At 42.1% G+C, this 27542-nt stretch overlaps 2 protein-coding genes across 3 annotated transcripts in view; one reads left to right on the top strand and one right to left on the bottom strand.

Annotated features, from left to right (window-relative positions):
* LOC146965371 (uncharacterized) overlaps positions 1 to 15466 on the bottom strand; it is a 59694-nt gene extending 44228 nt beyond the window's left edge. Inside the window, exons 1-2 of the mRNA XM_085765434.1 lie at positions 15424 to 15466; positions 6802 to 7038 (exon numbers count right to left, since the gene is read on the bottom strand). Coding sequence (XP_085621560.1) covers positions 6802 to 7008 — 207 coding nt within the window. The 5' untranslated portion in view covers positions 7009 to 7038; positions 15424 to 15466. The remainder of the gene's footprint in view (positions 1 to 6801; positions 7039 to 15423) is intronic.
* On the top strand, positions 921 to 27420 carry LOC146965370 (putative ribonuclease ZC3H12C). Of its 2 annotated transcripts, XM_085765432.1 has the most exons (7): positions 921 to 1174; positions 15229 to 15316; positions 22567 to 23460; positions 24154 to 24293; positions 24405 to 24639; positions 25175 to 25281; positions 25479 to 27420. In XM_085765432.1, exons 3-7 carry the CDS (start codon positions 22679 to 22681, stop codon positions 26984 to 26986), a joined length of 2772 nt encoding a protein of 923 aa, XP_085621558.1. In that variant the 5' UTR covers positions 921 to 1174; positions 15229 to 15316; positions 22567 to 22678; the 3' UTR covers positions 26987 to 27420. The 2 variants fall into 2 exon arrangements, with proteins under 2 accessions (XP_085621558.1, XP_085621559.1); XM_085765433.1 differs by lacking the exon at positions 15229 to 15316.
* The last annotated feature ends 122 nt before the right edge of the window (positions 27421 to 27542 follow it).

The following is a 27542-nucleotide window of genomic DNA, read 5'->3' as shown; positions in this document are numbered from 1 at the left end:
TTAAAGTGTTGTGGTGATATAAAGATATAACCAGAAATGTGCTTGTGTGTTCTATTAATATAAGTATCCTGCACTTTTTTTGAGCCCACACCATAAGATACGCTAATGAAATAATTTCAACCTGTTGAACTGACCTGTAGTTACAGCGTCCGTCCAGCAGGTGGAGACACATGCTGCTGTAGATTCACCATCACCACGACGTCCTCTTCACCCCTTCACCTTCACAAGAAAACACCTAAATATTTAGTGAAGCTTGTATTGTTCCTCCAGTGGGATTTCTGTTTCCTTGAACACACTTATTTATTTTTAAAAACAACTTAAGTTTCACATTACTTATTTACAGATACAAAAACTTTAAATGTCTATGATTATGGTGATTTTATTCTAATGCCAGTTAATGTAGGAGAGGATCTATCTATCTATCTATCTATCTATCTATCTATCTATCTATCTATCTATCTATCTATCTATCTATCTATCTATCTATCTATCCATCCATCTATCTACCTATCTATCTATCTGAGTAACGGATTGGCAAGAAGGAAATTAACTAATTTAAGAGTAAGAATGATATTCCTAGGTTTGCAAGAAAAAAAACTCACATTAGTGTAAAAAAAACAAAAAGAACATGGAAATTTATGAGGAAAAACTCACACATTTTACAATTTTTTTAAAAAGGTTTTTATCTTGGCAATTTGAGTTGTTTCATTTTTTTTTTCAACTTTATAGGCTACTTTACAAGTCTGAGTTGTAAACCCAGATATTACTGTAATCCCCTTGTCGCCATTTTACAGATCGTTATTTACAGTAATCTATACCTTGACCTACAATACAGTAAATTGCCCTGATTGGCCACCGACATGACTGAACTCCACGCTGAAACCAGACGTGTGGTTGTGGTGTCAGTTCCCGCGGCGGCCGCTGGGTGGAGACAGACTCACCGGTGGAAACTCCGCCGCTGTCCAACTTCTTCCCTCTTCGCTCTCTCTCACTCATGTCTGACTAAAGACCGGCCACGTCGCTGCGGCTCCGACTCTCGGCTGTTTACAGAGACGACGGCTCTTCCCGGAGAGTCCTTACGACCATATTCTGCCTATTTCCCGGGTCGTTATGCGTCTCGGTGTGTGATGGAGATGGAGGACTGACTGAGGACGGGATGGAGGCCGAGTAAGAAGTAAGTGAAGAGACGATATATTCTCTGTTTTAACCTAAATCAAAGCCACACTGTTATATTACCAACTTTAAGGGACAGATAAAAATAAATAAATACATGTTTTTGTTGTTTTAACAGAAACATTAGGAGTCTACCGAAGGTTAAAAGTTAAAATAAAAAATAAAAAAAGTATTTATTATATATATATATACATATATGAGTATACATATATAGGCTATACATAAGGCTATTTTAGTTTTTTGTGTTTTGATTTACACCAAAAACAAAACACAAAAAACTCAAATTTTGCTAATTTATTGAAACCATAACAGCTGATTATATCATTATTTATAATTCATTCATTGTCTATTTACAGGGGAGCTCAGGTTTTTGATAAAAATAGAAGTTAATATAGAGTGTATAGAGTTTGTATAGCTACACAGACATGTTTAAAGGTTGTTGAAGTTAGAATAAAACACATCTACAGTGATTTTAATCCACCTGTGACAGGAAGAAATGATCTGGTAGGAATGAGCTTATGACACAAAACTATTTCATGACTTGATGAGCCAGAAATAATTGCTTCAAACTGTGTCAAACGTTTTTTCTTGTTCATTCACACACACAAACACACACACACACACACACACACACACACACACACACACACACACACACACACACACACACACACACACACACACACAAACACATACACACATGCACACACACATACATACGCGCACACAGACGTGCACTGTGCTGCTTATATGCAAAGTGCATGTCTTGGCTGTTGAGACAGAGCAGGACATTAAGCTGTTGACAGCTTTATGTCATCACGTCCTGTGGTTCAGTCACTCAGCTGATCCTGAATCACAACAACCGACACTCACACGGCCGCGGTGATGAGAGGGGAACAGAAAAATTGCTTTTGGCATCGACACAAAAAAAACAGACTACAAATGAGACACAACTACAATGACAGTTCAATTGTGCGTAATGCTACACTAGTGCTGCTGCTAATTATATACCTGCTCCTCCATCCTCCTCCATACTGTTTTATTGGGTCTTTTCTTCCCAGGTCAGTTTAGGTCTTTATGAACCTCTGCCTCGAAATCCAGATGTTATTTGTCCACTAAATCAATTTTAACAAATTGATAGTTTTTTTTCTTTTGAAGGAGAAGAAAGTCTACTCTACCTCTGCTGTTTTACTTCTCATTAGAGAGGAGATGTAATGAGCCTTACCTGCAGTCTGCACCTTTTTGGACCAATATTGGTGTATTTTATTTCAATGTTTATTTAATGTAGCTCAGGACGAAATAGATTGAATTAAACTAAAATTAACTGAACCCTACTGTTGTAGAATTGATTATGCCAATTAATAATGATGGATGAATGAATGAAGCACTAGTGAACTGAAGAGACCATTTTTAAGGCCTGTGTACTTTACCTGAGCATTTCTATTTCAGGTTTACTGTAGATCAGACAAGGGCAAACTATTCCACAAAGGGCCGGTGTAGCTGCAGGGTTTTTTTTTCCAACCAAGCAGCAACACACCAGACTTGACTCTTTTAATCAACTGTCTATCTCAGTCTTCAGGCAGTGGATCAGTCAAACTGTGCGCTCTTGATTGGTTGGAGAAAAAACCTGCAGCCACACTGGCCCTTTGAAGAATGGTCTGCCCATGCCTGCTGTATATGATACAAATTTTAACTAGCATTATATTACATTAATTCATTGCATCCACAAGAAATAAAATGCTGTCTGGATCACATTTTTATCAATGCAATCAAAAAACATTTTCTTGTGATAAACATTTTTTGCAAAGAAACAAACGTAGAGATCATGACCTTCCCGTTCCTGTTCATGAACAAAGTGCTTTGTGTCGTCTAAACCAAACACAGGTCTGATTTAAAGAGGAACGATGCTTCATTTTTACCGTAATTAAACAGCTTCAGAGTAATATTGATGGTTAAATAAATGACTTGTAACTTGTTCCAGGGAGAATTGAGGCTCTCTCCCTTCCTCATAGCGTCTCTTGGCTGAAAACCAACCTTGTAAGATCAGAGCCGACCTGGTGCCCCAGTTCCCAGTTCTCGTCTCTGCGGCGCCATGACGTAAACGTGCCCTGTAACGCCCTGTTGTTTATGACTAGGGATGGGTACTGAATTCTGTACTTTTATTATACCGCCGACCGAATTCCCACCAAAGTACCAAGTATTGATTCACATGAAATCAAACAGTACCACATTTCGATACCTGAACGCACCCTTGCATTGCATCAGCCAGCCCGTCGTTTTAAATCACCGCCTGAAAAACAGCTGTCAGTCTTTTAAAAATGAAACAGACTGTTATGAGAATCGATACCGGAAAATATTGTAATGGCACGGCTTCTCATACAGCTGTACCTATCAAGAGACAAAGTCTCCTCTCTGGTTCTCATCAAAGTCTGCACCTTGTAGAATTTGTGCTGCTCCTCAGTTTCATTTGTTTTTTATTCAGTCTACAGAGTTTCACACAGAACTTTCTGAAGCTGTAGGAGTCTCTCCATGTTTCTCCTTCTGCCACAGTAAAAAGGAAACATATTTTTTCAGACAAGATATGCTCATCATGAACTATTCAATTTTTTATTTTTACTGAATGACTATTCGATTATTCGAAAATTATTTCCCATCCTTAAAACATGAAATACTCTTAAAGGCTAAGGAAATAAATATAAAAAATTCAGAATTTTGACTTTTTTTTATAGACAAAATAACTGTAATCACCACACATGCACACAAAAAGCACTGAAAACAGGTACCGTTGTGTACCGGTACCGTATAGATTCAAATGTGAAAGGTACCCATTTCTATTTATGACAGATAAAACTACACAAATAAACACGTTGGCGTCGCAACATAATTTTTGATATATAAAACGTTATCCACCGCTCTATTGATTGCTTTCTCGCCGGCTTCATTGAAAACAAATGCACATGGCCGGGAGAAGGGTTTGCAAAAAAGCGACCAGACTTCCCCTTTTAAAACAAAAGAGAGGAAAATGTTACTTCTGCAAAAACACATCTCGTGTAAATGGAGGTGAGGGGAAACACATCAGCCTCAACAACATCTGATGTCATTTCTAGGATTTTCAGATGTTTGTGCATTTGCATCGATGCCTGCTCTGCATATGTCCCCATGTGCCCTTTTACCCCCTTCGCCTGCTGCACTGAGCTCTAGACATGACTGTGGACTGCCATGTGTGTGTCTGTATACATGTGTGTGTGTGTGTGTGTGTGTGTGTGTGTGTGTAAATGTGCATGTGTCAGCAGAAGCAGGACAGCGGCCGGCACGCTCCCATTGAAAAGGTCGGGGGAGGGGAGGGGAGGGGAGGGGAGGGGAGGGGTTGTGCCGGATGACGTTTGGCCCGGCAGCTGGGAGCTGCTCCGAGCTTTTGTTCCCCCGCTGACCCCGCTGACCTGGCACTCGCCCTGATGTCACACACACACACACACACACACACACACACACACACACACTTTCACGCACCTGCATATAGTCTGACGCATGACCACACTTATGCACACACTCACATGTATTATGCACGCAGCAGGGATGTATGGAAATGGATGGAAATTTGCTTCAAACGCAGCTACAGACACGCGCACACACACACACACACACACACACACACACACACACACACACACACACACACACACACACACACACATGCATGCACACACACACACACTGTTCAATAGGCCAGGCCCAGTGGGGACGATCTATCATGACTTAATCAGGGTTTGTGAGTTCATGTGTGTGTGTGTTTGTGTGTGACAGAGAGTGAGAGTGTGAGTCTGACTCACTGTGTGTGTCTACGAAAGACGTCGCATCATAACTGTGAATATTCACTTTCATGATGTTTACATTATTTTTCATAGTTCGCTTCATCGATTGATTGAATCATTGATCTTATTGAGTCTTTCTCAGTCAGATCAGTTGCAGCGTCTGTGTTTAGTGAGACTTTATTGCCTTCAATCTTTGAAAGTTAACTTTTTTTTTTTTTACTTATTTTAGGTTATGTTAGCTGCTGCACGATCTGAATTTCCCTCCTAGGGATTAATAAAGTATTTTCTATTCTATTCTATAAACTGTCTGGATTTAATTTAGAAACAACGTCCTGTCATTGGTCGATCCACTCAAGAAAAGCAGTGTCAGTGTTGTGTTCATGCAGTTTGTGGTTTTAATCTCATTTCTACAGGTTTGGTCAGAAAACGAAGTGTGGATTTTGACTTATTTTTATTTATCTCATTTATTTTTTTTCCAAGAGTTTAAGGCACCGGCTGCACTGAGGCCATTTTAAATAGCTGAAGTTATCTATTGTCAAACTGTAAGATGTTGAGCCTGCAGTACATATATGTCATTTGTAAGTGTTTATGTAAACAGGAGAAAAATAAATTGGCTGATAATCTTTTTTTTTTACTCCCTTACATCAGTCAGGACTTATTAAACAGCAACAATCTTCCCTCCTGGTTTATTATCATCTTTTTCATGATGATATCTGTACTTCTGGAGCATTCAGGGCAATTTCATATTTATTTAAACCTTTTTTACTGAACTAAAGAGAAGGGGAGGCTCTCTTCTAACACACAGGGCACAGAAAGGTTGCAGCTGTGTTGAAACTGTTTTTTAAAGTTACTTTTTGGGTCTATTGTTTGTGTTAGAAGAGAGAGAGAGAGAGAGAGATTATGCACAGTAAACGGCCTCAGGTCAGACTCAAACCTGGACTGAGCTCTACCAGGGGAACGAGTGAGGCAACCTTTACCAAACTCTTCTTCCTGAGAAGTGATCATTGTGTTGTGTGTCGCTTTGCATGTGTGTGTGTGTGTGTGTGTTGGCTGCTGCAGTGATTGAAACGAAAGAGAGACTCTTCTGTGTTAGTTAGGGTTATGTTGCACATGTGTGTCAGATCTGAGGATTTGCTGCTTTGGTCTGCTCTGGTTCATATGATAATAATAAGTTTAATATCTTTGTTTCTGTTAAAGCTAAATTCTGCTCCTTTGCAAAATATAATTTAACAAATGTCTGTGTCCACTCATATCTTGATTTAATTTCGTGTGCCAGCTTGGATGCAGAAAGCCTGACTCCATAGTCTATAGTATAAAAGCAGCAGTTTGCAGATGTTGGGTTTTAATTAGGACGGACTAATCGCTACGTTTCCTCTGCGGGACGGAGGCTCGGTCGTCGACCAGGTTGCCGTGCAGCAGAGGTTTTTTATTGGCCTGAGTTATGTGGTAAATCCCAGCAATGTGTCCTGCTTTGTTTGGCTGCTGAATCACTCCATCTTCATTACACCAAACACGAGCCTGGGTGAACAGCAGGTGGTACGTGTGTGTGTGTGTGTGTGTGTGTGTGTTTTCATGCTGCCTCCTTGCCTCCTTAAGTGACCCAGAGGGCAGTGGGCCTAAGGCCAACCTATTGTAGCTTCAAAGTCTGATGACCCTGCCCCATCCCCCCCTCCACACACACACCATGTGGTCTGGGGTCTGGTTTGTTTGGCTTCCCTCTTCATAGGTAGCAGCAGCATGTGTGTGTGTGTGTGTGTGTGTGTGTGTGGGGGCTGTTAGTTCAGCATCACGGCTGTAAAGTGTGTGTGGACGATACCAGCTGGACGACACCTCCTCTCCGGCCGGCGTCCATGCACCTCTCGGGCCTCGTTAAGGCCGGGGCTGCTGGGGTAATCCCTTCCTGCCCGGCTCGCTGTTTACCCAGCGGGCTCGGAGGGAGGCCGAGCTGCTGCGGGATTATCCTCACTCCTCCTCTGGACTCTGTCCTCTGTCCTCTGTCCTGTCTCTGGACTCTCAGCGTCATCGATCACAGTGGTTGTAGCTGATAATCAACCTGAAGGAAACAGAGATACAGACATAAAAAGGCTTCATCGCATTAGTATAAAATGATGAATAAGGATGTCATCAGAATGGGAGGAAACATGAAGTTGAAGTTGATAATGTTGATGTAGTGCCTGCAAATATAACTTTTTTTTTGAACATTTTTATTGAAGTTTAACCATAGACTGTAAGGGTTTAACACACAAACAATACAGACAGAGAGAGATCCATTCACTCAATCAATCAGGTGCGAATATAACTATAACTCTTAAAGACGAAGATCTCTTTTGCATGAAAGACCGAAAGAGCAAAGTCATACATGTAGAGGCCTATATTCGTTCATTTTCCTTTTGTCTGCGAGAAGTTTGGCTAAAAATCGAAAAGATCAGCAGTTTTTTTTGACATTTTCATCCACGATTTAAAGCTTCATGTTCATTTTTCGGTCGTTTGACCTGTAATTAGTGTCCGGGCAGCGCAGCAGCAGATTCACTCAACTCCAAGGACATGTGCCCCCCCCTCCTAGGGGGGGCACAATAAGCGTTTAAATTTAAAAACTTTAAAAATTCCTACCAAACCAACGGTAGATGCTACAGTGTTGAAACTTCACCACAATGTAGCCTCAATACTGCTGAAACTTTTGTCCACTTAAACTCATTATAAATTATGAAGTCCATCACTCTGTTTTTTTCAATAACTGTAAAACTTTTAAAATGTATCTCCTCCCACAATTTTTGCTCAATTGACACCAAACTTGCTACAGAGCATCTCCAGACCGTCCTCCACAAAACTTGTTTCTCGGATTTTTGATTAAGCAAAAATTGAGCCTACAGTGCATGAAAACGTTTGACTGTAAACGGTACTATAAACATATACCATCAAATTCTTGATAATTACATTTTCAAACTTCCTGAAAAAAAATGACAATATTCTGGAGTCATGGTTGATGAAGTTTAGCAAATATCAGAATTTTAATTCAAAAACTGAATTTTTGAGAACATTTTGAATTCTGCTCTCATGGGAACAACTGCAGCCAATGTGAGACTGGAATTTATAAACATCATATTTTCTCTTATGAAGCAAAACACTTATCATTAAAAACAAATCACCAACATTTCCATGCTGTCAAGATGCAATTTATGTATTATCAGATTTTTGTTTAGATGACTGAATTTCTGAAATTTTGACCATTTCATCACAACAGCTGCCCGGGCACTGGCTCACCTGAGTGGATAAATGAAGCTACACAGCAGGTCTCACTACCAGCCAATTAGCTCAACGAGTTAGGAGCTGGTTCTTGGTGTCAGAGGCTGTGGGTTCGAGACCCAGCAAGGGTGATGATGATGATGACAGATCAAAATGTCAGTTGTCCTCAACATGAAACACAAGACAATTGTCCTAATGGTGGCATCACAGCAAGCCTCTAAATTTAAAAATCCAAATAGCTTGGACTGGACCATGTGCGAAGGCTCCTAACATCTTAGACTCATAGTAGATGTTTGACAAATACATATCAGAATTTTACCTCAAAAACTGATTTTTCTTTTTACTGTGGTTTCAAATCTGCCTACACGACAGTGAATGGCTTACTCAATTTGTGAAGCCACTGTTGAACTGCCACTTGTCAATTAGCTCAGTGCGATAGACAACAGTCTTTGGTTCCCGAGGTTGTGGGTTCAATCCTCAACTGATGCAAATTGAACATTATAAGGTCAACTGTCTTGTCTTCCTATTCTCCTGTTTGTTGCTCAGAATTGCCTAAATTTGCCCAAAAGTAGCCCGGACCCGACCCATCGCTGCGCAGCAGCTATAATTATTTAAAGGTTTTCAATAACCAGAGGCATGTCTCCTGTCAGGACAAACCCAGTGTGGTATACATCGCTGTTGGGGTTTCCTCCTAATTCTAAAGATATACTGCTTTAGTTTGTTTTACGTAAATAAGATAAATGTTTTGAGAAGCTGCAGAATGTGGTTGGATTACTGCAGATTTGCATACGTGAGAGAAGCATTTTGAAAGTACACAGGCACCTTAAGGAAACAGATGCACACTGCTCAAACAAAGAGTTAAACTGCCTCTTTGCTTTGTGGCAGCGATCTTTCTGCCAGATTAAGGTGTTGTTTTTTTTTCTTCCATATGTTCCTCCTTTTGTTTGCTGCAGAAATACCGCACGGGTCAAGTAAAACGACAAAACACCGTCAGATTTATCTTGTGTAAACAGAAACTATGCTGCTGCTGCTGCTGCTGCTGCACAGTGCGCTGCTGCATGAGCCGTGCTGCGTTGGAGAGCCTCGGCGAGGTGCGAGCAGGCGGCGGGGAGCAGGACACCTGTTCATCCTGCGACTAGAAGCAGATGGTCCACATGGCTCCTGCTCCCCGAGGGGAAAACCTGTCAGCTGAGCCCCAATTAAGGAGTCACTACAAGTCAGAGGGGAGTGGGGGGAGGGGAGATGGAGGCTCCAGAGGACACCCAGTAATGAAATGACTGTAATGTGATGAATCGACTGTTTGACTGATTGGATTTTTGTAATACCGATACTGTGCTTCCTGTCTTTCAAAGTGTGCAGTGACTTTTTTTTTTCCACCCACAGTGGAATAACACGAAATAGACTCATGACGTTTTACTCTGAAACTCCCTGATGTAATAAGATGCATGAAGCTAATCTTTATAATCACTAGTTTTAATTAGTTACATGGGATCTGTTTAACTCTTTTTACTCTATGTTATTATAAACTGTTAATAGTATATGTAGGTTTGTAGGTGTGTGAGAACTGTTTTGTATTCATGACATTAGCATATTGAACTAATGAGCATGTTAACTGAGCTTAAACCTAATATTATTACATTAATTTGAAATTATTGCAAATTAGTGTATTCAAATGGGACATTGTATTATTGAGCACACAAAAGCAGATATAACCCCATGCAAATACAAAGCGCACACAAAAAAAATTAAAAAGAAAAGATAAGAATTAGAAAAGGGGGGGAAAAGCAAGACAGAGAATTAAAAGTAAATAAATAAAAATTATTAAAGGAAATAAAGTTAAAAAAGAGGTTATTCTAGTTATTAGGCTCCATCAGTGCAAGATAATTAACATTTAGACAGAATCATTATCCTAAAATAATCACAATTTTTATATCCATTGAAGGCCCTCAGCTCAGAAAAGGTCTCCAGATATGTGGGAAAGAAATGTTTTTGATAATTTATTGGATATTATAGATGGTTAGATATGAAATCATTGGATATTAAATCAATAAAGCCTTGACTGTTTTATTACTTGGCCTTTCTAATGTGAGACAATTAAACTTAATCTGACAATAAAATGAACCCAGATCAGAAGAAACATGTCAATCATCCGTTTAGTTTTCACTGGCACTGATTTTTCAAATTTCAATCTGTGCCGATATAAAGACTAGTTCTCTACTTCTGATATGACAACCTTTCCTTTTTGTGTGGAGCCGTGAGCCCTGATTCACTTTAAGGTTCAATGGTTAATATTTTGGTGTGTGTGTGTGTGCGTGTGTTCACGGTTACCATAGCGTTGCCCCAAGGTGACGTGACATGATGACTGAAATGATTTTAATTTCCTGAGTCACTGTGCTCCCTCCAAACGGCCTCATTTATACATGAGATTAAAACTCTGCATTTGAAATCTGATACGACACACACACACACACACACACACACACACACACACACACACACACACACACACACACACACACACACACACACACACACAGTAAACTACCCAAGAACAGGTTTTAGCAGCTCATGTGGACGAGGCCCAAACAGACCGCAGATAGAGCCTAATTTGCATAAACAATATCAATGACACTTACAGTAATAATTTCCAATGAGCTTGATAGTGATACGGGCTGGAGCTCACACTCAGTTGGGAACTACACCCACAGGATTTGCATGTTCTGACCTGGGCTTTTCACAAGAAGCATTGCTGGCTATTGAAATAGTAAATTTAGATTTGTTGATTTTTATTTGACAATCTTAACTCTGTTCCAGGCAACACTTCTAAAACACCTGCTGCTTCAGGTTAGACAGATTGGCATCGTGACACCTAACGCGCTGGTTGCCAAGCCAGCAAAGGGTGGCGGGTTGAGTAAGTGTAATTACAGCAATAAAAAGGTGTTGATAACATATTGTTGAAAAAAAAAAAGGCAATCTCAAACATGTGTCCCAATTACGCAAAATTGTTTGTCGATTCTTTGAGCCTGGCACGCACACATCTTTAATTGCATTGAGAGGATGATTCACCCGTGGGCTCAGCTGCACGCATTTGTTCGTGCTCTTTATTATGTGGTGTTAATGGTGGTAATATGCCGTCCTGTATAAGTAAAATGCAGCAGAAATGACAAGTGAATGTAAACTTTATGTCTGAGGCAAGTGGGGGATAATAAAAGCACTAATATTGATAATAATTCTTACTTTTTGAGTATTGGTTAATGATAGTGTGAACGGCACAAATCACATGGAATCGGATCAGTTTAAATGAGATTTTCACAAGTGGTTCTTTCTAAAAAAAATAAAAAATAAAACCGCCATAGTGGATTTCTGTGTGAATTAAGTGTCACTCCAACATGATATTTGTGGGAAGGCTGGATTCACAATCGAAAATGTCGTCACCATCCAGTCACTCCTGATTTATAGCTCTGTTCTACGAAAGGCCATAATTACACATATTCCAATCCTATATACTATGTCATTTATGGTGTTGTTAAGAAAATTACACAGTTAATGTTCACACGTTTCCGTTCTCTCCTTGTTTAACCCTGTTCTCACAGCGCTACATCGTGTGGCGTCTTGTTGACCAGTTCACCTTACAGTCTAATATTGGAAAAGGTGAACAGCTACATAATGAAATCTCCAAACTGAGCAGTAACATAGTCTACGTTTGGAGTAGGTTTTTGTAATTTTCTGTGAGGGTATTTCTCTGTTTTTATTGTGTATGTGTGTGATAGCGTTCCATCAAGTTGTCTCCCTCCAACGTTGACACAGATAAAGTGACTTTAAAAAAATAATAATTTATTACCCCTGGTGTGTCTGCCAAACAGCATCAGTGGGAATTCAGAAATCTGGCACAAGAGTGAAGCTTCAGGGGAGCGGTTCAAGGGTAGAAGAACATAGTCTGTGATTATCCAGCAGGTAAAAGTGAGGGGAATAGAGACTTGAGGCGAAGTGCGGTGAACGCTGGCTTATGGTTGCAGTGATGTAGACAGGGTGTGATGACTGCAGGTGATGAGCTGTGGCAGGAAACATGGCTTTTTAGGCTTCAGGGACAAAGATGGTTTTCACAGTTTGCTCCATGAACTAACACGGTCGATCATCCATGAAGATTACAACAGGGACTGGATTTAATGTTGAGACTGTGTAGAAAATAACTGAAACTACCGGTACTACTACGACTGATTTTATGTTGTCATGTTGCGTGTTTGCTGTCCTGTACACAGTGACATTTAATTTCCCTTCTCTGGGATTAATCAAGTACTTTCAATCCAATTCAATTAAAACTACAAATCCACTGACTCATGCTTCAGATTTACCTCTTCAAACAAACCACAGGTAGACGCCAACAAGTGAATCATTCAGCTGGTTTAATGTTGTGGCTTTGAAGGTCATGTGTTTGCATTTTTCAGCGGTCTGTGATTTATGATGTCATATCTCCATGGCAACCTTGTCCACCAGGTTTTCTTGTGTTTATTTCGAACTGGAAACACGATGCACATCAGCTGCCCTGTGGGCCAGGAAGGAGTTTAAAGGGATAGCTCAACATTTTGGCAAATTGGCCCATTGCTATAATCCCTATGGTTTCAGGAGTAGGTTTGTTACCTTTAATTGTCGGTGCAAGCTATTTTTAGAACGGCAGAGCAGAGCCGCCAGCTGCTCAGAGCTACGCTACGGAGGCTCATGGGATTTCTTGGTTTCCCTCATCAAACTCATCAAATACACAATCCAACAACTCCAAAACGCTCTGGTGGACAAGTTGTGAGCTGCACATTCACCACGCTATGAAATAATAACACAACGTTACCAGACAGAGTTGTTTTCGAGGTAAATGCAGAGACTGCTTGATGAAAAACTGCCCCTGACAGGAACGTGCATCAGCGGTTTTGCATGAATTTAAATAACTTTGTCTGGTAACGTTGTGTTATTATCTCATAGCGTGGTGAATGTGCAGCTCACAACTTGTCCACCAGAGCGTTTTGGAGTTGTTGGATTGTGTATTTAATGAGTTTGATGAGGGAAACCCAGAAATCCCATAATGAGCCTTCGTAGCGTAGCTCTGAGCAGCTCACGGCTCTGCTCCACCGCTCTAAAAATAGCTTGCACCGACAATTAAAGGTAACGAACCTACTGCTATGACTATAGGGATTATGGCAATGGGCCAATTTGCCAAAATGTTGAACTATCCCTTTAAGGTGGATCAGAGCATCGTTTGAGTTTTTTTTAATCCCACCATTAAAAAAAAAAAAATACACACAAATCTTTCTCAAATCATCATCTAAACTTTGTCATAAATCAAAAATACGATTTTAACTGTGCAAATGGATGGAAGTTTCCATCACTCCAATCAAATGTCTCAAATCTTAACTCTTAATAAGAGAATAAAATTAGATTTATTACAATTATTTAATAGTAGTGGTACTTTGTAGAGACATCCATGTTTCCGAGAGGATGAACTTTTCCTCTTCCACTGTGAAGCTCTGTATTTAAAGCTATTACGTAATAAAATTTGACTATTTGTACTCGTTTTTCATGTGTAATTAGACGAAGACTGCCCCTCTTCTTGACGGGTTGTTTTTGGTTTATTATCGCACTTGTTCTGCGCTGCACTCTGTTGACGGGTAAATCGTGTTTTGTTCCATTGTCACTGTTGTAAAAAATAATAAACCTCCTCCTTTCTCCAGATGAAATGGCCTGGTAACTGGAACTGTTTAAGTCCAGCCTGACAGGCAGCCAGTCTTTGTTTCTAATCTCCTCTGAGCCCAAAAGTAATACGCCTCCTCACAATCTTTGAAGGCCTTTGAAAAGTTGCCGCCATTTTGTCAGGGCTGTGTCCAAACAATGAGGCCCTACTCCTGTTTTTTTTTGCTTTTTTCCCCCTCTTCTGCCGTCTCTTTTCCTTTTCCTCTATTTTCCTTTTCTGCCTCTTGTTAGTTTGAAGGCTTTTTTCCTCTTCACAGCTTCCTTCCCCACCTGCTAACTTTCTGTCAGACACACACACACACAAACACATACACAAGGCACTCGCACTCCTAACACCCATTTTGGGAGCACACACTACTTTTAACATAATTCGTCTCATTGTCTGAGTCAAACCAATCCCCCCACCCGTGAAACAAAGAGGTCGAAGGCGGCAGCCGTCCCCAGCGGGCCAGGTGTTCCTCAGGGCTCAATTCTGGGACCTGTGTTTTTTTTCACTTGCTCTTTCTCCTCATGTATCTGTATTTGTGTATGTGTGTGTGTGTTGTGTGTGTGTGTGTGTGTGTGTGTTGTGTGTGTGTGTGTGTGTGTTTGTAATAGCCCTGAGCATGGTGTGTCTGTGTGCAGCTGCCCGCCGAGGACCCTCCTTTGTGTCCCACTCCCCACCATTGTAAGCTCACGCCTTCTCGTCCATTCATGGCTCAAGTCGGCGGATGGGCTGGTGCTGTTGTGTGTGTGTGTGTATGTGTGTGTGTTTGTCTGTTTTGGGTGGGTAGGGGGAGGAGGGGAGGGGGTGGAGTTATCCTAGCTTATCTGAGTGCCCCTTTTTATTGGTGGAGAGGTGGGTGATTGGTCTGTGTGCACACTGAGCTCTGGCAAAGACAGGAAAAGTGAGATGAGTGTGTTTGAGGTGGGATCTGAGCTCGTATTGGTCGGTGGAGTGAGACTCTCTGTGAGGAGGGGGGTTACGGTAGATGCCTCACGCTCCATCTGTTGTCAGTCACACTGCTGAAACCTGCAGCCTCAGGACACACACAGGCACTCAGCGCTAAATCTCTCAGGACTGTAGCTAAATCAACTCAAGACACTCAGGGTCTCGCTCAGACCCGGTTGGATTGATAGCTTCACTTTACGTGGATACTGCAATTTGACTTTTTTTCCTTTTCTTCTTTTGCTTTAAAGGGGGATTTTTTTGTTTACAAACACCCAGGCTTGATTATCACTGGAAAATTCCTCCTGAAGTTTCTTCTTACTTTGTGCTTTGCAGCTGGGATGACCGAAGGCAGCGACTCAGGAGAGACATTGTAGGAGTTTTCTCCGTGTTGCTGCCGTGTTGTTTCTCTCGGATCTGTGTGGTGAGTGTGTGTCCACTTTTCTTTTTTTTTATTTTGCATGTTGAAGAACATTTGAAATGTTATTATTATACATATTTCTTCTTTTACATCACATTATTTGTACTTACCTCACTGTGCTCAGTGTAACAGCAGCAACAACAAAAACAACCTGCAAATGAGACAAAAAATGAGACATAATGAGTCAATCAGAGAGAACAGTTGCAGTGATGATCATTATCATATCATTATATTTTGTTTGTTGCTCAGATCTATTTTATGTTGAATGTCAAATACAGAATATAGAAAAACAACACTTTATATGTAACAAGTATGATTTTATTGTAGTGTATTGTTCACTCTGTGGTTGTAGTTTAGTTTATGTTACAATATAGAACGTGTCAACGAGTGAAATTGAGAGTGAAAGGCGCTGTATGGGGGATTCCTTGGACTTCCCCCGCAAAATAAGGAGCCGTTGATTTTCACTCCACTTAAATTTATCCCAAACAAATTAGAGTTTATTGTGTACACAGATCTGACATAGATTGAAACTGGACTTGACTGGTTTAAAAGTTGTAAATGAGCCGTGTGTTGATTTAAGTCGAGCCACGGGGCCGTGGGAAATGATCAAACCTGGAAATTTTATTTTATTTTTAAATCAAATTACTAATATTATTTAGAATAAAGCCACAGATAGACACAGTCAGTGACCTGTTTTAAAGTTAGAGATGATCTGAGTGTGTATTGAAAGGAGGACGTGTCTGATCTGGAGGTTTAGCGAGGAGCAGGGAGGCAGAACCAGACAAAACCATCTGAGAGTCTGCACATCTAAGAGTGAAAGCAAAAGCCCCCCCCCACCCCCCTCCACCCCACCCCTCACCCTCACATAAAAGGTCACACAGAAAGTGGTGATATGTATCACTGAGGACGAAGCTGGACACCACCAGTTGCAGGAAAGCTGCAGTGGAGGGAGGCGGAGGAAGAGGAGGAGGAGGAGGAGGAGGAGGATGCTTTCACGGAGGTCCCCTGTGGCTTCAGCAGGCATCTGTTGCCCCCTCTGCCCATATATACACCCCCACCCCCACCCTCTACACCCCACCTCCCCCTTTGTCCCTCCCCCACCCCCCACCCCCCTTCCCAGCCGGTCACTGGTGTGGCAGACTGGTTCACTGCTGGGCTCAGCCAGCAAATGGCAGCCGCTGCTCGGTGGTGGCGGCCCTGAGGGACCGGTCTCCCCTGGTCGGGGGCCTCGGGGGAGCTCATCCCTCCACTCCCCTCCCTCCCCTCCCATGGGGGCTAACCCTGGATCATGACACACACAGAGAGAGATAGGCACGGTGCAGAGGCCGTGCAGGCAGGCTGGGTCACCGAGGTGGAGGCTGCAGCATCTGCTCACTGTGGAAGCACCCGGTCCCCTCCTCCCTCCAAACACATGCACACCTACAGAGGACGAGTTATTAATTCTGTTTAAAACATTTTAAACAGAAAACTCAAAGAAACGGAGATCATTATTTCCATCTTTCAAAGTTTCCTTAAGTCCAAAACTTGCAAATCAGGATCGATTTAATAGAAAACCACTGTTGAATCCACAAGGCCCAAATCAAGCAACATAAAATTAAAAAGAAAGTGAGACTTTGTAGATCTGAACCCCTCCGTGGTGTTTTATACTGAAACATCAGCAGTATGTGTCATTTTCCACACAATCATTATTTGATATTTTGTCATAGCTGAACACACCCAGACGCTTCCTGTGCAGCTGTATATCACTGTACAGTAATCTGATCGGCACATCTCATGTTATTCTGAAATGCGTGTGTCCAGGTCTAAAGCAAAGAAAGACGGCCGAGCTGTTTTCTGCTCTTTGATTAAGTTTCCTATGAATCAGACTGTGGTTGATTCCACAGAGCTTCACCTACACATGAATTTCATTAGAAATCAAAGCTGTGATCTCTCAATGGAAATGGTTATTAAATATTTCATAACTATCATAAAGGCTTAAGCATCAATAGTTTGTCAGAAGAGATGCTCATTTAATACAATTGTACTCATCTGCAAAACCCAATAAAAAAAGTTTGGAAAAAAAAGAAAAGAAGAGATGCTCATAACTTATTATTGGTCAAATATGTATAGATAATAATAAACTGAAAGTTTTACAATTCATATTCTCACAAACAACGTGTTTAATGCCCCAGATATTATTAAATATACATTAATAAATATGCTCCAACAGCAATACTAAGTTTATGTGTGAACTGTTGCTGTAAGACCCCAGAATAAAATGGGAAAAATACACGTTACTTAATTATAATAAAGCTCTTTCTGTAGTCTATTTAATATTGATTATTGATGTTTAATATTAATATTTTAGAGGTGTGATAAGAATCTGGATCCTTAGCACCTGCTTTCTCAACGTTTTAGGGGAAAAATAGTTTCCTTAAAATTGATAAAGAATCTGATTGATGTTGTAGGTCATCTTAATGTCACACCTCTTTGTAACGTGGCTCTTTTAGTTTTCCAAATGTCATTTACAAGAGGACAGTGAACATCTCTTTGTTGCATTAGACAGAAGTGAGCAGAGCATCCAGTGTTGTGTCTGCAGCGTTTTGTTTTTTTTAAACACATTATTCTGAAACTCTGTCACACTAAGAACTAAAACTTGAACCGTGTGTTATGATGATCACACATACATCGGACTTTCCTGCCCCTGTGTGGGTGATTTACACTTGCTGTGTCACTGTCATATTTCTGCTGACTCCTCAAAGATCCTGTCTGGCAACCTGTGACATAGGTCGCTGTGTGAATGCTGCATGACCGGGCATCATGAGTGTGAGAGTGTGTGTGTTGGTGGGGGTGAATGGGTTTAAACCCCCCAGCCTCCGTCTGTGCACGCTGCTCAGGCCCAGAGAACAATACTCCCGTCATAGGAGGACAGATTGGGTGGCAGCTGCATTGTTGAAGGACGGCAAGCCAGACACACTTCTTCCCCCCACCCACTGACACACACACACACACACACACACACACACACACTCTCGCTCTTTCCTTTTGTGCCTCTTTTGTTGTTGGCGGACTAAATTATTCCAGCTCTCTTGTGGCATTCAGGGTGACAAACAGTGGTGCGGCAGCTTAGACATGAGGGGTCAGGACATGAAGAGGCCCTCGCTCCGCGGTGCTTTAGTCCGAGATCCAAGACACTTCTCATTACAACTGTCTCTAAAATATAGCCACACATAAGCATGCATACAGTGTTAGTAAATGAACTCTTTTGAACCGACTGGCTGACACTGGTGGAGAGTAGTTTAGGAAATGAGGACTAAAAGTACTATCGTTAATATTAATGTTTTTATGTTCAGATACTTCTGATATTATTCATTTAAAAGTACACCGTGCACCACAAACTTCCTCGTATGAATCAAAAGCTGAACTCCTGAGTAATAAAAATCATATTTGCTCAGTTCATTGCACTTGCAGGTTTTAGATGCCAACGCAAAGCTCACATTTCGCTTCAGCCTCTTTGCGTATCTTTTCATCAGGATAAATGTTTCCTGTCCATTACGTAATGGAAATTTCTCTAAAGTAATAGTCTTGCGAATCATGGAAAAGTCTAAAAGGAAATTATGGCACATCTTTATCAACTCACTTTGTTAGCAGCTCATGCATGGTCTCAATTTATATCCTGTTGTTTCACTTATATGTTGCTTTTGCTTTGTCTCATCTTGTCTGAGGCTTTGTGCTGACACGTCTGGATAAAGTTCACCTAACATCACGACAGTTAACGAGTGAATCTGAGCAGCAGAGACCTTGTAACGTTTTCACTGACAGGACAGAGTGGCGTGCAGGAAGTTTAGGCAGCTAGGAGCAGTGTGATGCTTTGGAAGTACCCTTTACGGGTATTTCCACAGATCAACAAACTTACACACAAAACACACTGATGCTAATTTGTTTGTGGTGTGAACTGGTGTCAGAAACAACCCAAAGTGAACCCACAACCACATGGTCCACATCACAACGGTGGTGAATTCACACTTTGCAAAATACCCCAGAGTCCAAAAATTTAATTATCCGGATATTTCGAAATATGACTTCTAGACTGAACGTGCTCAGACCACAGCTTTGCCAGAACCTCCAGATAGGATACAGATTCTTGCCAGAACCAAACAAGGATATCTCTGGATTCCTGGGGTTTTGGCGAAGCATTAGTTATCGCACAACAGATCCAAATAAGTGCCGATGCCCCTGTAAAGAAAGTGCTTTTGTCTTTGCAAGTGGAGCAACTGAAAGAATGAGCTTACTCATTGATAATCTGCAACACAATGAACAAAAGACCCCATGTTTGTTCTGAGGGAAAATTATGCATCAAACAAACAGGACTGAAACTAGACCTGAGGATAAAGAACCTTTAAGGAAGTCTTTGTACAGTGTGGTTGTTTTACCGCGTGTGTTGTAATGTGTGTCCTTAATACAGTGGAGATGAGAAAGCCAGGGAACACATGTTGTTTTTTTTAAGGGGTCACTGAGCGATTTCCCATCCCAACAGATCGCCCTTTGTTTCAGCCAGTCCGTGAACCCCCATGAGGCCAGTGGGTCCCACACTAGGGGCTTTTAGGACCATTAGAGGGGGTTCGACACCTTTGTCTTGACTTTGGCGTGAGGCTCATGTTTTCAGCTTTTACGACGGGGATTGAATTTCAAGAGCAGCCATAAGATCTGTTTATTTTCAGTGTAAATTTCTCGGGAAAATGTCGTGGTTGAACCAGAACAGCGACTCAGTATCGGGCTCAGGTTGTCTTTTTCTTTGTAGATTTGATTTGGAGTTGGATGGCACTGAGTCTCAGAGACCAGACACCGCACAGGATAAGATGAGAAAAGATGAATTGGTAAAAGAGCTCCAGTGCTAGTCAAAAATGTAAAAAACAAAACAAAACGGGGCGGTACGTGGCGCAGTGGTTAAGGCGGCCGCCCCATGTAGAGGCTACAGTCCTCAACGCAGGCGTCCCCGGTTCGAATCCCGCGTCGGGCAGACCTTTCCTGCGTGTCTTTCCCCCTCTCTCTGCCTCCCCCTTTCCTGTCTATCTCTACTATGGCTATCAAATAAAGGCATAAAAGCCAAAAAATATACTTAAAAAAAAAAAAAAAAGGATCAACTACACAACCAAACCCTGAGATGAAACAACCTAACAACTATGAATAAATAGAATACAGGCTCCAAAAAGATCTTGTGCAAATATGCAGTTTTCCTACAGCTGTCCTCAGAGATAGAAGCTGAAACTCAGTGTATTAAGGCTGCAGTTTGTCATTTAATTTGTCAACAGGATAATGAGCCAATTTGCACCCAATTTGATGGAGGGGATAAAGCACATTTGATTTTGGTACCGATCTGATTAAAGGAATTTCTCTGGAAACAATTTCTGGAACTTGTTGTGCTTCAGTAGGGTGTTGTAATTTGGTGAAAGTCCAGATCATACTTTCACATGGGTATAATTGTTTGTTTTTGGTTTTGGTGGTGTGTCCTTACCTGGGAGCCATTCTACGAGTGAGAGATTGTGACGGTGAGATTGAAGTGATGTAACTTTGAAGCACTTTGTTAGTCATTGTGATCGCAATCAATCGATCTTTTGGAAGTGTACTACAAAGGGAAGTTAACTGTACATTATGCAATCTGCTTCTCTGTGGACACATTATTTTTTCTCCTGTCATATTTTGGTTGAACTATTTGTACTCAGTTAACTCAGCCACAAAATACCACACAAAGTGTTGCAGTGTTCCCACACTTTAAGAATGTACTTGATGGTGGCCACGGGCACAGCGTGTGTGATCGATGAAGTGCATGCAAACTAAAATTCAATTTACAGTTGTCCCTTAAATGCTTCACATGCAAACAGGATGTGCACATAGATGACACACTCTGTTACTGGAGTGCATTAAGCTCAGGTGTGGCCAAAAATGAGTCTTAAAAGTCTTAATTGTGTGTGGGTGTTAATTTGCCTTGGCCGGTTACTCAGTTGGGTGTGAAAAGTTCTGTGACACACACACCACCAGGAAGGGTTTGGTGCAGTGGAAATTCACTGTATGGCAGCTTTATAGAAGGTTTAGGTGAGTTTATGGTTGTCAGTGGAAAATGCGACACTATAAAAGTGCCACATCATGCTCTTTTTCCCCTGATGGTCTGATGTCTGTTTGCAAACTCAAACCTCCTAGACAGAACGTTGTCTGCTTGTCTCACTTCCTCTTAATAAACTAGATTTTGAGGTTAGAACAAAAATAAGAACCTTCAGCAGCCAAGTGACACATAGGTTAACAACATTCAAGTTTATATTGGCAGAGTTCCAGGCTTCAGTTTTTGACATTATATATTAAAAGGTCATCTTCTGCTCAGTCACATACCAAGGTATGGCAGCACAGTGAGTTATCTAACATGAGTGTGCAATGTGTAATGTAATCTGTGGATTTAAAATCAGACAACATTTTTGATGTGAGGCAAGATTCGACTGTGATATGTGCCCATTTAAAGAAGCTAAAGCAATACATTGCAGAAACAAATTTCCAGTTTAATGAGATGAATTGTCTGTATTGAAACAGCACTGCGTGTCTGCACAATGGGGGGTGTGATTCTGTGCTCCGGGTTCCAGTAATTATGTACTTACAGTGAGGTGGTTTGGCATCTTTTAGCTTAGGTGTCTGGTATTTTGCCTCTAGTCTAATTTGTTTCTCTGACAACAGAGCACACTGCTGCTAAAATGCAAATCAGTAGGAGTGGATCAACAGGTAATGGAGGGTACAGTTTACAGCTTGTTTTTTTTTATTCCGGGAAAACTTGTTGGGTGCAAGTGAATGTCATAGTCTTAAAGCATAGTTTTTGCTGATCATGGGTCTTTTTGTTTAAGGTGTGGTAGAAATAAAGTTTCTTATCTCAGATTTTTGGCAATATTGCAATACGCAAATTTCACAGTTGGAACTGGTAAACTTCCAATTTACTGTGCAGCTCTTTTCTTTTTTTTCACATTTGAAGGTAAGCTCTTATCATATTGAGTCTAGCTGCAATATGTTCTAAACAGGTGAATTCTGTGTTCAGATAAGACATCCAATACAGTTCACAAAAGCGATGTAAGGTGTAAATACACCCAAAAAGTCATGAAAGCCAAAGGCTTAAACAATTGCATGTACTACATATAAATAATCATTTTAGAACAGAGTTGTACCTGGATATGTAAGAGTCAAAACAAATCACTTTCATGCAGTTCTCAGTATTTGAGCCCTCTTGTGTCTCCCTTCAGCTTCACTCCCAGGACCAGTCAGTGAGCTGTCCACATTCAGGAGTAACAGTGGGGTCGGTTTGGTGCCTGGGAGGTCACGGAGGGCTGGGAGCTGGATGTATGAGACGGCTTCATGGGCCTGAGGGACCATCTGGAGGATGGGACAGGCAACATCCTCAGCCTGGAGCTGGATCTGGACTACCTCCACGTGGAAGGTGCTGAGCGACAGGGAGGCCTAAGCACTGCGACAGTTGCTGGGAATACAGGAGTTCTGCAGGATAGAGCTGGTGCCTTGAGTACCAGCAGTAACAGTGCTTGTAGTAACAGCACAAGTTTTAGTACTCATTCAAGCTACAGCAGCAGCAGCAGTTGCAGTAACCTCTCTGAAGAGAGTGCTGTATCCGACAGCGAAGATGAACGACTCCAGAATGGGTCTGGCTCTGAATTTCACAAAGATCAGCCACACCTGCACCATCCAGAGTCCTCCTCAGGCTGTCAGCCAGTCAGGCTGGACCTGACACTAAACCGAAACCTAGGAGACCCAACACAGTTGGCGACATCGACGTCTACCGACCCAGTCACAGACTGCCGCACCAAGGTGGAGTTTGCCCTCAAGCTAGGCTACTCTGAAGATTTGGTGCTGCTGGTGCTGAGGAAACTGGGCGCAGACGCACTTATCAATGACGTCCTGGGAGAGTTGGTCAAATTGGGAACCAAGACAGAGATGGAGCAGCAAGGAGGTCCGATTGTTTCCCAGTCTCCCTCCACCTCTTTGTCATCCTCTTTGGCCTCCTCCTCATCCTCCTCCTTCAACTCCTCTCTGGACTCCTGTCGCCTGCTGTGTCCATCCCAGCTGCTGGAGGACAAAGACAACCTCCGGCCTGTTGTGGTGGATGGCAGCAATGTAGCTATGAGGTGAGATACGTCAGGTCTCTGCCACGTCTCTGTTCAGATCAGTGACACAACAAGTGTTCTGTGACCATAAAAACGATCTAAACAACATTTTTTTTAAATTATCTTTCTTCTTGCTATTGGTTTGTCTCCATGGTGTGTCTTTCCAGCAACTCTTTAATTAAAGTCTTCAAAGGAGGGTACCTGTTCAGACAATTAAGAGAGACACTCACACCCACAGGCACCACATAAAATGACTGTACCTGTAGATAATTATTTCAGGGTTTCAGAATAAGCTGGTTTAATGATACGCCACACATCTGTCGGAAAATCTTGTGTTGATCATCTTTTACTTTGGTTAGAGAAACAAGACATATGTCTTACAAAAACCCAACAACTAATGGACCACTTCTGAAATTAATAAGAGAATCGAAATCACATAGAGACAGATGTTAATTTTTTTTTTTTTTGTGCAGTCTTTTTCAAAAACATTTGAGACATTAAACATCTATATTGAATAGCTACATCATGCTAGATATAAAATGGCCAAGACTACCAATGTCATATATTCCAGTGTTCACCCCAAAGCTTAACCCAACCTTAATGAAGGTACAATCATATCTCATTCTGGCTACATGTCATGAAAGATCAAGAGATTATTTATTTTAAAAAATTAAATCACTGGTTGTGCTTCACATTTTTCCTCTTCTCTTGCAGTCATGGAAATAAGGAGGTGTTCTCGTGTCAAGGCATCCAGCTGGCTGTAGACTGGTTCTTGGAGCGAGGTCACAGAGACATCACAGTTTTTGTTCCTGCCTGGAGAAAGGAGCAGTCACGACCCGATGCCCTCATCACAGGTAACAGACGCTGTGGCTTAAATCCTCTGCTGTGGAAGGGATTTCTTATTTTCTTCTCATCTTCCTCTTGTTGTCTTTTAAAGTTTAACCATAAACCTTCTTTTTCTTCAGACCAAGAGATCTTACGGCGACTCGAAAAAGAGAAGATCCTGGTGTTCACCCCGTCTCGCCGTGTGCAGGGCCGGCGTGTGGTATGCTACGATGACCGCTTCATCGTCAAACTGGCCTACGAGTCGGATGGCATTATTGTTTCCAACGACAACTACCGCGACCTAGCCAATGAGAAGCCGGAGTGGAAGAAATTCATTGATGAGCGTCTGCTGATGTACTCGTTCGTGAATGACAAGTAAGAATTTCATGTGAAAGGAGAATGAATTCTACTCTAGAGAAGAGAAAAGTAAAACCGGGAAATTGTAGAAAACTGACTCAAATGTTTTTGTTTTGTTTTGGCTGGCAGAGGGAAAAGTGTTTTAACAATTTCATGACCAAGAAGTGGCTTTACCCAGTGTCAGAAACACTGAAGGGAGTGATTGTAAAAGCACAATAGGCTTCTGGGGGGAAATTATCAGAGAAGGTCTTATTTACTTGTCTGACAGTTTCATTTCCTCACCACTGTTCTTTTGATCTTTATTACTTCTCCCCTTATTTTTGCTCCAGTGATCCAATCCCCGCACACACTAGACATCACCTACTTCAGTCTTTGTATTATCTAAATAATCCATTTGCAGAGGGAGGTTTTGGGGGCAAATACGTGCCTAAATGTTTTCTATTGGTTTGTTACTTACTTTCTGTCCACTCCCCTAAAATTTCTATACGCTGTAAAAAAGCAAAAAAAAAAAAACCTAATTTAGTCTTAACAAAGTTTTTAATCTACTATTCAGATTCATGCCACCAGATGACCCACTTGGACGCCATGGACCCAGCCTGGAGAATTTTCTAAGGAAGAGGCCTGTAATTCCTGAACACAGGAAGCAGCCATGCCCTTATGGTACAGTATGAATTCATATATTCTTTTTTTTTTTTTTTTCAAAAAACCTGCTGTTGAAACAATGAGCCTCAAGTATGCCCATTGTGTTTATGTTAAACCCAAAAGTGGATTTGATAGATAAAGATACCATCCCCTACACATGTTTCAAAACCTTTTCATTCCATCCCATGATAAATACTTCTCTTTCTTCTTTTTAGGAAAGAAGTGCACATATGGTCACAAGTGCAAGTTTTATCACCCTGAAAGGGGAAGCCAGCCCCAGCGTGCTGTGGCTGATGAGCTCCGTGCCAGTGCCAAAATTTCATCAGTAGCTTCTAGGGGCCTGCTGGAAGACGCCCTGATGCCGAAGAGCCAAAGTTCTGGTCAAGGAGTGGCTGAGGCTGAGCCAAGTCGGAGCACTCCAAAGAAAAAGCCAACACGCAGCCCTCGGAGCTCCTTCAGCGAACTCCTAGAGGATAGGCTCCGGGTCCAGTCCAAAATGGAAGGACGTAGGGGAAGCAACAGTAGTAGCAACAGCAGTTGTAGCAACAGCTTTCTCGGCCATCCTGCTCCAGGTGGGCCTCCGTCAACAGGAAGCCTGGACCGATGGGAACACCCTGCTGGTGGTGGTGGGGCCACCTCCAGGGTTGTTGGGGCAAGATGCGAGTCTCCGGAGCTGGGCTACACTTCACTGGTAAAGGCCTACTCCAGCCTCAGTCTGGTGGTCCCACAGAGTCCTGAATGCTTCTTCCCGGCTGATCTGCGAGCTGGATCTCTGCCGTCAGACTGTAGCAGTGAAGGCAGTGTCAGCTCTGACTCGTTCTCCCCTGATCCTCTGTTAGATGATGGCCCCAAGTGCCACCATCACCACCATCACCACCACCACCCTCATCACCACCATCACTGCTCTAGCCAGTACAACCATCCTGCAAGCCATGCAAGCCATGTCCCACCTGGAGTGGGCCAGCATGCTCCTCATTCCTATCCTCTTCCTCAGGCGCAGCACAGTTTTGGCCTGGAAAACCCTCCATCTTCTGTGACTTCTCGTGCATCTCCACATCCCTTCAAACCACCACCAGCCTACATCCCTCCCCACCTTCAGCATCCATTGCTGAGCAGTTTCCCAGGTGAATTCCCAGCTCGTCCACAATGTCCACCCCAAACGTCCACTGCTCACTCCCATGGTCAGGGCTCGCCCCTGGGCCGCAACCTGATGGGCTCCCTTTGGCAGGACGGTGGGCTTCAGGACTCCCGACTGTATGAAGGGTCGCCTCTGCATTCCAGAGGAAGCTATACTGGGCTAGACCAGCAACCACCGCACCAGATAAATTGGGACCCCCGTTACCAGCAGTCCCCTAAGCCTTGCTATGATCCCTTTACTTTCCAGAGCCATCCAGAAGTCCACGAGAAGAAGCGGCACTCTGCTTGGGGCAGGCAAGCCCACTCATCACCCCGTGGCCTTGCAACATCAAGTCTTCCACCACTCCCACACCTTTCCCTTCCATCCCTAAGTTCCCACAATAATCACCTGCCCTCAATGCCCCAGCATCAGGAGCCCCCCGCCTTGGGACGGTACCAGGAACTCAGAGAGAGGATGTTTGTTAACTTGTGTTGCATCTTCCCCAACGATCTGGTGAGAATGGTGATGGCCAGAAACCCTCATGTGATGGATCCTCAGGAGCTCGCAGCTGCAATTTTGTTGGAGAAATCGCAGCACAGGTCTTGAATGTACTGTAGCCAGAGGATGAAGTTACAGCTTCATCTAAACCAGGCTCACCTCTGCAGATTCATCCCCTGCAATTATCTTAACAATTCAAGTCAGGTTATGAACAAACTCAATCTAAAACCAAAAGGTACAAGGCTCTTTGAGCCGTTAAAGGACTGCTAATTTTCACTGCAGGGAAGTTGTTTCATTAATTTTAATGGTATTTTTTGTAAAGAAAATCCTAAAAATTGCCATATTTTTATATGGATATGCCTGCTATTTCAGCACTTAAGATCAGGAAAGGTTTAATGTGCATACCAGTGTGGGAGATTTAATGTGTGTCAGTGGTGACAGTGTTGTTCATTTTAAATTAATTTATTTGTTACAATTTAAGTTATTTAAATTTATTATGTTTTGGCACTTTTTGTTCTTGTTTTTTTTTTTTTTTTTTTAAATCTAATCTTTCTCTTTGTTTTTTTTTTGATGGGGTGGGGTGGGGGTTGGATTTGGTTGGGGTGGGGCAATCATATCAGGGTATAAGTAATGCTCAAAAAGCTGGTCCTTTCCAGCTGAGTGA

This window comes from Trachurus japonicus, chromosome 21, assembly GCF_045865225.1.
Source record: "Trachurus japonicus isolate A0001 chromosome 21, Traja_1.0".
NCBI classification, from domain to species: domain Eukaryota; kingdom Metazoa; phylum Chordata; class Actinopteri; order Carangiformes; family Carangidae; genus Trachurus; species Trachurus japonicus.
The sequence above is the reverse complement of the archived record's forward strand: the minus strand, read 5'-3'. Positions and strand labels throughout refer to the sequence as shown.